The sequence below is a fragment of the Podarcis raffonei genome, chromosome 6 (genome assembly GCF_027172205.1).
Source record: "Podarcis raffonei isolate rPodRaf1 chromosome 6, rPodRaf1.pri, whole genome shotgun sequence".
Taxonomy (NCBI): Eukaryota; Metazoa; Chordata; class Lepidosauria; order Squamata; family Lacertidae; genus Podarcis; species Podarcis raffonei.
Window position 1 is genome coordinate 818,046 of NC_070607.1, and position 11,427 is coordinate 829,472.

The window sequence follows — 11,427 nt, forward strand, 5'->3', positions numbered from 1 at the left end:
CAAATGATTCAGCAGAGGAAACACAGCCCAGAATAACTAAGGAGATAGTACAAGAATACTTGGCTAGTTTAGATGTATTCAAGTCTCCAGGGCCAGATGAACTGCATCCAAGAGTATTAAAAGAACTGACAGATGTGATCTCAGAACCACTGGCAGTCATCTTTGAGAATTCCTAGAGAACAGGCGAAGTCCCGGCAGACTGAAGGAGGGCAAATGTTGTCCCTATTTTCAAAAAGGGGAAAAGAGAGGACTCAAATAATTACCGCCCAGTCAGTCTGACATCAATACCAGGGAAGATTCTGGAGCAGATCATTAAGCAAACAGTCTGTGAGCACCTAGAAAGGAATGCTGTGATCACCAATAGTCAGCATGGATTTCTGAAAAATAAGTCATGTCAGACTAACCTGATCTCGTTTTTTGACAGAATTACAAGCCTGGTAGATGAAGGGAACGCAGTGGATGTAGCCTACCTTGATTTCAGCAAGGCATTTGACAAGGTGCCCCATGATATTCTTGTAAAGAAGCTGGTAAAATGCGGTCTTGACTATGCTACCACTCAGTGGATTTGTAACTGGCTGACTGACCGAACCCAAAGGGTGCTCATCAATGGTTCCTCTTAATCCTGGAGAAGAGTGACTAGTGGGGTGCCACAGGGTTCTGTCTTGGGCCCGGTCTTATTCAACATCTTTATCAACGACTTGGATGATGGACTCAAGGGCATCCTGATCAAATTTGCAGGTGACACCAAACTGGGAGGGGTGGCTAACACCCCAGAGGACAGGATCACACTTCAAAACGACCTTGACAGATTGGAGAACTGGGCCAAAACAAACAAGATGAATTTTAACAGGGAGAAATGTAAAGTATTGCACTTGGGCAAAAAAAAATGAGAGGCACAAATACAAGATGGGTGACACCTGGCTTGAGAGCAGTACATGTGAAAAGGATCTAGGAGTCTTGGTTGACCACAAACTTGATATGAGCCAACAGTGTGACGCGGCAGCTAAAAAAGCCAATGCAATTCTGGGCTGCATCAATAGGAGTATAGCATCTAGATCAAGGGAAGTAATAGTGCCGCTGTATTCTGCTCTGGTCAGACCTCACCTGGAGTACTGTGTCCAGTTCTGGGCGCCACAGTTCAAGAAGGACACTGACAAACTGGAACATGTCCAGAGGAGGGCAACCAAAATGGTCAAAGGCCTGGAAACGATGCCTTATGAGGAACGGCTAAGGGAGCTGGGCATGTTTAGCCTGGAGAAGAGGTGGTTAAGGGGTGATATGATAGCCATGTTCAAATATATAAAAGGATGTCACATAGAGGAGGGAGAAAGGTTGTTTTCTGCTGCTCCAGAGAAGCGGACACGGAGCAATGGATCCAAACTGCAGGAAAGAAGATTCCACCTAAACATTAGGAAGAACTTCCTGACAGTAAGAGCTGTTCGACAGTGGAATTTGCTGCCAGGGAGTGTGGTGGAGTCTCCTTCTTTGGAGGTCTTTAAGCAGAGGCTTGACAACCATATGTTAGGAGTGCTCTGATGGTGTTTCCTGCTTGGCAGGGGGTTGGATCCGATGGCCCTTGTGGTCTCTTCCAACTCTATGATTCTATGATTCTAATAATAATTATCACCACCACCACCACCACAGAGGACAATTTAAGGATAATAGACATAACAGCTAAAAATAATGCACTACAATATGTGGTTGCTCCTAGACTGGCTCCCTCTTTGTTGTCCTTCTGCTGGCATGTGACCACCTTGTTCCATCAGACTTTGGGAACTGACTGCTTTCAATGAAAGGGCTGCTGCTGTGCTGCTCTTATTGGAATAACCTATTTTTAAGAGATATATTCCCCTTCATGGATCACTGCCTTGCCGTGGCGAAGGGGCTTGAAGAACTCAGAGAAGCTATGAACTACGCCGAGCAGGGCACACAAGATGAACAGGTCATAGTGGAGAGTTTTGACCAAACGTGATCCACCTGGAGGAGGAACCGGCAAGCCACTCCAGTATCCTTGCCAAGAAAACTCCATGGACAAAGACAACAGGCATATAAAAGTTATGACGCTGGAAGATGAGCCCCTCAGGTCGGAAGGCGTCCAACATGCTACTGGGGAAGAGCGGAGGGCAAGTACAAGTAGATCCAGAGCTGATGAAGCGGCTGGGCCAAAGCCGAAAGGACGCTCAGTTGCGGATATGCCTAGAAGCGAAAGGAAAGTCCAATGCTGTAAAGAAAAATATTGCATAGGAACCTGGAATGTAAGAACCATGAACCTAGGTAAGTTGGAGGTGGTCAAAAATGAGATGGCAAGAATAAATATTGACATCCTGGGCATCAGTGAACTAAAATGGACGGGAATGGGCGAATTCAGTTCGGATGACCATCACATCTACTACTGTGGGCAAGAAACCCGTAAAAGAAATGGAGTGGCCCTCATAGTCAACAAAAGAGTGGCGAAAGCTGTACTGGGATGCAATCTCAAAAATGATAGAATGATCTCGATACGAATCCAAGGCAGACCTTTTAACATCACAGTAATCCAAGTTTATGCACCAACCACTGGTGCTGAAGAAACTGAAATAGACCAATTCTATGAAGACTTACAAGACCTTATAGAAGTGACACCAAAGAAGGATGTTCTTCTCATTATAGGGGATTGGAATGCTAAAGTAGGGAATCAAGAGATAAAAGGAACAACTGGCAAGTTTGGCCTTGGAGATCAAAACGAAGCAGGGCAAAGGCTAATAGAGTTCTGTCAAGAGAACAAGCTGGTCATCACAAACACGCTTTTCCAACAACACAAGAGACGACTCTACACATGGACATCACCAGATGGGCAGTATCGAAATCAGATTGATTATATTCTCTGCAGCCAAAGATGGAGAAGCTCTATACAGTCAGCAAAAACAAGACCTGGAGCTGACTGTGGCTCAGATCATCAGCTTCTTATAGCAAAATTCAAGCTTAAACTGAAGAAAGTAGGAAAAACCACTGGGCCGGTAAGATACAATCTAAGTCAAATCCCTCATGAATACACAGTGGAAGTGACGAACAGGTTTAAGGATTTAGATTTGGTGGACAGAGTGCCTGAAGAACTATGGATGGAGGCTCGTAACATTGTACAGGAGGCAGCAACGAAAACCATCCCAATGAAAAGGAAATGCAAGAAAGCAAAGTGGCTGTCCAACGAGGCCTTACAAATAGCGGAGGAGAGAAGGCAAGCAAAATGCGAGGGAGATAGTGAAAGATACAGGAAATTGAATGCAGATTTCCAAAGAATAGCAAGGAGAGACAAGAAGGCCTTCTTAAACGAGCAATGCAAACAAATAGAGGAAAACAACAGAATAGGAAGAACCAGAGATCTGTTCAAGAAAATTGGAGATATGAAAGGAACATTTCGTACAAAGATTACCATAATAAAGGACAAAAGTGGTAAGGACCTAACAGAAGCAGAAGACATCAAGAAGAGGTGGCAAGAATACACAGAGGAATTATACCAGAAAGATATGGATGTCTCGTACACCCCAGGTAGTGTGGTTGCTGACCTTGAGCCAGACATCCTGGAAAGTGAAGTCAAATGGGCCTTAGAAAGCACTGCAAATAACAAGGCCAGTGGAAGTGATGGTATTCCAGCCGAACTATTTAAAATTTTAAAAGATGATGCTGTTAAGGTGCTACACTCAATATGCCAGCAAATTTGGAAAACTCAGCAGTGGCCAGAAGATTGGAGAAGATCAGTCTACATCCCAATCCCAAAGAAGGGCAGTGCCAAAGAATGCTCCAACTACCGCACAATTGCACTCATTTCACACGCTAGCAAGGTTATGCTTAAAATTCTACAAGGAAGACTCAAAGAGTATGTGGATCGAGAACTCCCAGAAGTGCAAGCTGGATTTAGAAGAGACAGAGGAACCAGAGACCAAATTGCAAACATGCGCTGGATTATGGAGAAAGCTAGAGAGTTCCAGAAAGACATCTACTTCTGCTTCATCGACTATGCAAAAGCCTTTGACTGTGTCAACCACAGCAAACTATGGCAAGTTCTTAAAGAAATGGGAGTGCCTGATCACCTCATCTGTCTCCTGAGAAATCTCTATGTGGGACAAGAAGCTACAGTTAGAACTGGATATGGAACAACTGATTGGTTTAAAATTGGGAAAGGCGTACGACAAGGCTGTATTTTGTCTCCCTGCTTATTTAATTTATACGCAGAATACATCATGCGAAAGGCTGGGCTGGATGAATCCCAAGCTGGAATTAAGATTGCCGGAAGAAATATCAACAACCTCAGATATGCAGATGACACAACCTTGATGGCAGAAAGTGAGGAGGAATTAAAGAACCTTTTAATGAGGGTGAAAGAGGAGAGCGCAAAATATGGTCTGAGGCTCAACATCAAAAAAACGAAGATCATGGCCACTGGTCCCATCACCTCCTGGCAAATAGAAGGGGAAGAAATGGAGGCAGTGAGAGATTTTACTTTCTTGGGCTCCATGATCACTGCAGATGGTGACAGCAGCCACGAAATTAAAAGACGCCTGCTTCTTGGGAGAAGGGCAATGACAGGCCTAGACAGCATCTTGAGAAGTAGAGACGTCACCTTGCCAACAAAGGTCCGTATAGTTAAAGCCATGGTTTTCCCAGTAGTGATGTATGGAAGTGAGAGCTGGACCATAAAGAAGGCTGATCGCCGAAGAATTGATGCTTTTGAATTATGGTGCTGGAGAAGACTCTTGAGAGTCCCATGGACTGCAAGAAGATCAAACGCATCCATTCTTAATGAAATCAGCCCTGAGTGCTCACTGGAAGGACAGATCGTGAAGCTGAGGCTCCAGTACTTTGGCCACCTCATGAGAAGAGAAGACTCCCTGGAGAAGACACTGATGCTGGGAAAGATGGAGGGCACAAGGAGAAGGGGGCGACAAAGGATGAGATGGTTGGATAGTGTTCTCGAAGCCACAAACATGAGTCTGACCAAACTGCGGGAGGTAGTGGAGGACAGAGGTGCCTGGCGTGCTCTGGTCCATGGGGTCACGAAGAGTCGGACACGACTAAACGACTAAACAACAACAACAACAACAAGAGATATATTATATTTATATATGTATTTAGTTTATAGAATTGCATCCTTGACCATTAGCCATGCTGTCTGAAGCTGTGGGATCCAACATCACCTGAGGTTCCCTATCCCTGGTTTAGATTATGCATGCCCCTTGCTTCATATGTTAATTAGGCACCAGGCAAAAACATTCCTCCTCTCCCAGGCTAATTAAACAAACGGTGGCCTTTTAAAATGTAGAGGGCAGTATTGGTTTTTTTTTGTTATTATGCTATATATTTTTGTGCTATATATTTTTTGTATATTTTAAATTGTAAATGACCCTATGATTTTCATGAAGGGTGGTATAGGAATAATAATAATAATAATAATACCATTTTAATATTTTAATTTGTTGTTGATCTTTAGTCTTTGCACTGCTTACATATTTTGAAAATATTATACAGTTTAGAAATGCTTTAATAATAATAATAATAATAATAATAATAATAATAATAATAATAATAAAAAATAGCTATTTTGAGAATTCACCTAGCCAACACCGTCAGGAGAAGCCCTTCCCTTTTGCTTGCACAACGGCTTTCCCCGCTCCGACCGCCATGTGCCCCTGCAATTGGCTTGAGGTTGGGAGAAGTCCCAGCGCAGCATGTGGCAGGGAGCAAGCCTCTCTCTGACAAGCTGAAATGCTTCTGCCGATGGAACGACTGGAAGACCATGTCACTGACTTCCACCCTGTGTGTTTTTGTATCTTTCAGGGTTTTCAGCCAACACCCAACCGTCAACGATGAGCTTCCAAACTGCATCATTTCAGGGAAGGTGCTGGTGAAACCAAACATCTGTGAATTTACTGAAACTGCTGTTGTCTTCGAAGATGGCTCTAAGGAAGACGATATCGATTTTGTTGTCTTTGCCACAGGATACAGTTTCTCTTTTCCCTTCCTGGGAAACTCTGTGAGAGTCATTGAGAACCAGACCGCCCTGTATAAATTTGTCTTCCCCCCACACTTGGAGCAGCCTACTCTAGCAATCATTGGCCTTGTGCAACCCCTGGGGGCCATCATGCCCATTTCAGAGCTGCAGGCTCGCTGGGCAGTCCGTGTGTTTAAGGGTAAGAGCTTTCAAACTGCTCCATTTCATGCTGCTGGTGATCTCAGGAATCCTGTGTTTGAAGGAATGAGCTATACTGGCAAATTTGGAAAGTCTGGACATGGCAGGTGTTAATTTCATGGCACCAGGTCTATTTACTGTCACTTGACCTTGCTGAATGATGAAGGAGTAGTATCTCTTCACGGGAGCTGACCATGGAGCCGCCTCCTTTGTTTGAGCTTCCCTCCGTGACATTTCGGGGGACAGATTTGAGGGCACTGCTATGGGGTGCTGCCTGGCCCAGAGAGGCTCCTAGGGGCCAGAGGTTTGGAGAGAGGGCTGGCGGAGCTTGCTGCCACCTTAACTTTATGCAATAACTGAGAGTTTTTTTATTTCTTTTATTTTTTTAAAATGAAGGGGCTCCAACAGCTCATTTAAAAATAAGAAAGCAAAGCAACCCTCCTGCCTCCTTGAAGCAATGTGTCAACAATCTCTCTAAGAGGTTTTCCAGAAAGCTTTCGGAAAAGGGAAGTCTTCCTTCCCCCTGCATGGTAATAATGGGTGTGTGATATTTGACACTTTTTCTTTCTGATGAGTGAAAGGAAAAATACTCATTCTCTCCCACCTGCTTTATTACCAGGATGTTAAGTGGGGCTGGAAGGGGAGAGAGAAATTGGGGTGGGAAGGTAACATTTTCTTGGGGACCCTGAAACCTAGCAGCATTCCAACTCCCCTTATCTATCTGAAAGCTCAGAAATATCAGCTTTAGTTATGCACACAGGGAATCTAGGCTGATATTTCTCAAATGAAAAGAGAATTCCTGCTGACTAGGATGGAGCAATTCTGGTTTGTTGCAGGAGACCTCAGGACTTTCCAGAAAGGGCCTCTTGCCTCCCTTGATTACATTTTCCAGCTGCCTTTATCCAGGTCCTCAAAACGTTGCCTCTTGCCTTTTGCTTCTCTTTTCTAGGACTTGCTAAGATACCATCAATAAGTGGGATGATGTCGGATATCACCAGGACGTCAGCAGCAATGGCTAAACGGTAAGTGACAGGCTTAGCTTGAATGGTTACCAGGTAGGCTAGTCTTGTAGTGTTGCCACTTCCTACAACTGCACTTATTGCTGAGGTGCCTCAAGGTGGGAGTTCACTCTTGAATCGGAGCTACTCATGCATACATGTTTTTGGGTGGGTGGTTGTGGGTTTGTTTTTTTGGGTTGGTTTTCTTCCCCCCATTATCTGCATGATATTGTTGTCATAAAAATGTCAGCCTGTAGTTTTTATTCATTTAATCCAGCCTACCCATTCTGTGGAAGATCCAGTAAGTAAAACGAGCCCAGTATACAACTCTGGTCACTGCTGGTGTGGGGGCTTGCTAGTATATTCTTATGGTGGGGCTGGGGGACTGGCTTGGTGGTGGTTTTGTGGCTAGCTTTCATCTCCCTACTTCCATTTGCTTTTCATCTGAGCGTTTTGTTTCCGGTGGCCCAAACAATATTGTGTTTATTTCCATGGATTGCTGCTTGCATAAGGCTTCTTTGAATTTGAACTCAGTTCAGAGGAGATTCTAACTGCAGAACATACCAAAATAATAACAGAGATTTTTTTTTTAAGTTTTCGAAGTTTTGTTTTTTTAAAAAATAATATTTTATTAAGTTTAACAATAGAAAAATAGGACAATAAGAACACAAAAAAATATAAAACACAACAATACAAACTTTCACAATACATAAAATACAAACATTTAACAAGAGGAAAAAAAGAACAATCAACACAAAAAAAATAGAATAAGAAAAACACAAATCACTCTTTTCTAATTATTCATCTTCAATTAACTTATTTTCCTGACCTCCTCACGCCTCCCTTTTTTATATCCCTTTTTAACAATTAGTTCAGCAAATTCGTATTCTACTACTTTATCCTTATATATTTTACCTCCCAAATTTCAAATTTTTATCTCTTATTACTAGAACCCCTTCATTTTATTTCAATGTCATCAGCATTCATACATTTTACAGTACTTCTGTAAATAAATTTTAAATTTCCTCCAATCTTCTTCCACCAACTCTTCTCCCTGGTCTCGGATTCTGTCAGTCATCTCAGCCATTTCCATATAGTCGATTACTTGCATCTGCCATTCTTCCAAGGTGGGTAATTCTTGTGTCTTCCAATACTTTGCAATGAGTACTCTTGCTGCTGCTGTAGCGTACATAAAAAAAGTTCTATCCTTCTTTAACACCAATTGGCCGACTATGCCCAGGAGAAAGGCCTCTGGTTTCTTCACGAAAGTATACTTAAATACCTTTTTCATTTCATTATAAATCATCTCCCAGAAAGCCTTAATCCTCGGGCACGTCCACTAAAGGTGAAAGAATGTACCTTCAATTTCTTTACATTTCCAACATTTATTATCGGGCAAATGGTATATTTTTGCAAGCTTGACTGGGGTCATGTACCACCTATTAACAGAGATATTTAGACTGCTTTGCTGCCCTTGTGGACAAGACCTCAGTATTAATTAAAAATGAAATTCATGAAGTGGGCCTACCCTGCCCCAGCACATTTGGCCTATTGTGAAATATGATAACTAAGGGCTCGTAGCTACGTACGACGCATGCGTGTGACGCTGCACATGCACTGTGCAGCAAACTTAGTGGTTTGCTGCCGGCGCCGGGATCCCCTTCTCGTGGCTGCAGCCACGAACGGAGGATCCTCCAAAGGCGGCTGCAGTGGCTGCTCGTGCCACCACCAGCCCCTGCAATGTGACTTCTTGTCACCCTCGCAGGCATGGAACCCAGGGCGTACTGGCCCTCCCCCCGTTGCGACGCCACTGGGTGTAGATTCTGTACTAAGCCAAAGCCCTGAGAGGGTTATAGTGACCCATGACAAGGACTCCAGTTTCTGCTCTGAAACGTTGCTATCATAGTCATCTGTTTATTTGTAGGCCACAAAACTGTGTCCAAAGTATCTTACGACATATGAACAATAATAAATATAATTAAAAATACATATTAAGAGCAATTGAAAACAATCATCCTATCAATAAAGGCAGAACATAAATGCATGTCCTACTAGGTAACAATACAAATAAGCTAACCTATTTTAACAGCTTAAAACTAAGTAGGAGAACAATACACAACAGAAAAAATGGCAGTATATACCCCGGGAGAGGGGGAATCATTATTTCTGCAGAAGCTCGCTACAATTAACTGGCATGCATTGGATGGTAGAGCCTTGTAGCAACCTTCCTTCCCAGCTCTCACCTGGGCCTCCTATGCTCAGAGCTCATGTCATTCTCAAGGTGAAGACCTTCCCACCTCCTACCCATGCTCTTGTACCTGCCTCCAAGGTAAGTAACTGCAATGCTCTCTACAAAGGCCTTCCTTTGAAGAGCATCTCAAAGCTAGTGCAGACCGTGGCTGCTTGCTCACTGTATGGGGCAGCAAGAAACAACAACCACGCTATCCTTAATCTTGGGGCACTGCAGTGGCTGCCTGTGAGCTACTGGGCCCAATTCAAGGTGGGAGTACTAGGATGCAAAGCCCTAAATCACTTGCGAGCCAAGCAGCTTCCATCCTGAAGTTGGTGATTTGGGGGAAAGGCCCTACGCCTGGTCTTGCCCAGGAGCACCTGAGGTGAAAGAGGAATGTGCCACTCCCTGCCCCCTAACCACTTCTGCTGGGATGCGGGTTAGGACAGTCTCAGAAGCAGCATGCTGGCTATCAAACTCCCTCATCCAAGTTAGGGGCGGATAGTTTTATCACTTTTTTATACTGTTGGTTTTAACTGCTGCCTGTAATATTGTTTTGAATCGGTTTATGTAATTTTATTGTTGTGAGCCACCCTGGGCTCCCCATGGGGAGGAAGGGTGGGTTATAAATGTGACTGATTGAATGAATAGCAAAGTAAACTATATTTGTCTCTTCCCCCTTCCATGCCAGGTATGTGAAGAGCCAACGCCACACCATCCAAGTGGACTATATTGAGTACATGGATGAATTGGCTTGTCTGGTGGGGGTCAAGCCCAGTGTATGGCCTCTATTTCTTTCTGACCCCAAACTGGCCTGGGAGCTTTTGTTTGGGCCATGCACACCCTATCAGTACCGCCTCGAAGGACCAGGGAAATGGGATGGAGCCAGGAAAGCCATCTTGACGCAACACAACCGGATCCTGAAACCCTTGAGAACAAGGCCTGTTGACAATTCAAGCAGCAACACCTTCGTGCCCCTGTGGATCAAGCTGGTTGGCCTTGTGGCGTTCTTGGCTGCAATTTTTGCTTATTTTTAAATGCTGAAGAACAACATTGTTTAATAGAAAGAGGAATTGGCTGAAACTGATCATAAATCCCTCAAAACAAATAAATCCTGAGGATCTGATAGCTTCACTAATGAAATTTATAAATGTTTCAAAGATACTTCAATCCCTATTTTGCACAGACCTTTCAATTGAATTTTAGACGGTAACCTCCTCCCCCCCGACACTTGCAAACTCTCCTGGATTGCAGTTATTCCCAAATCTTTTAAAAACATTTTTAAGGAACCCTATTGTCCAATTGCTCTTCTTAATCACAAGTATAAAACCTAATTTCACAAAACATTTTAATACTATAATTAAATTAATTCATGTGGACCAATCAGGTTTTGTGCCAAACATACAATTATATGTATATTAAATGTTATTCAAATTTGTCAGTCAATTCAATTATACCTTACCTTTTTATCCCTCAATATTTTTAAAGTGTGGGTTGTAATTTTGTTAATTTTGTTAAAAAATAAATTGATTGCAACCCTAAATAAGATTTACAGACCTTCAGAAGCAGAATCAATGCTTCACAGAATCATAGAGCTGGAAGGAAGGGACCTCAAAGACGATCTTGTTTAACATCCTGCTGATGCAGGAAAATGCACAACTACATTTTCCTTTGAACTTTATAATTCAGGGCATGAAAAAAGATTGCTAAAAGACAACCTAGAGTCAATATGTAACTTGGAAATCTTCTGGCAATTGAACTTCATTCTGAATTAGGGTGGCTGTAAACAGCCAGATGAAAAGGTCAGGCAGCGCAGAGTAAATTAATCCGAATCCTACTGCGCCTTCCACCAGGTACGAGCGGAAGCAGGATTAAAGCCAACAGTGTTATATCCAGAGGACTATGTTTTCCTTCCACATAGTAAATGATCTAGTCAAGCTCTGTGTAGATCAGCTCAGAGTGCCCTCCAAAGATACGTGGGTGGCCAGCAGTAATCCATTGCTGTGGAAATTTAGTTTTGATCCCACAGCTCCTTT

At 43.2% G+C, this 11,427-nt stretch overlaps 1 protein-coding gene across 5 annotated transcripts in view; it reads left to right on the forward strand.

Moving 5' to 3' along the window:
* The window catches only part of LOC128415167 (flavin-containing monooxygenase 5-like), a 30,591-nt gene extending 19,691 nt beyond the window's left edge, over nt 1–10,900 (forward strand). For all 5 annotated transcript variants that reach the window (XM_053391039.1, XM_053391038.1, XM_053391040.1 and 2 more), the window contains 3 exons: nt 5,812–6,164; nt 7,113–7,185; nt 10,083–10,900. In XM_053391039.1, coding sequence (XP_053247014.1) covers nt 5,812–6,164; nt 7,113–7,185; nt 10,083–10,428 — 772 coding nt within the window. In that variant the 3' untranslated portion in view covers nt 10,429–10,900. The remainder of the gene's footprint in view (nt 1–5,811; nt 6,165–7,112; nt 7,186–10,082) is intronic.
* Nucleotides 10,901–11,427: the final 527 nt, after the last annotated feature.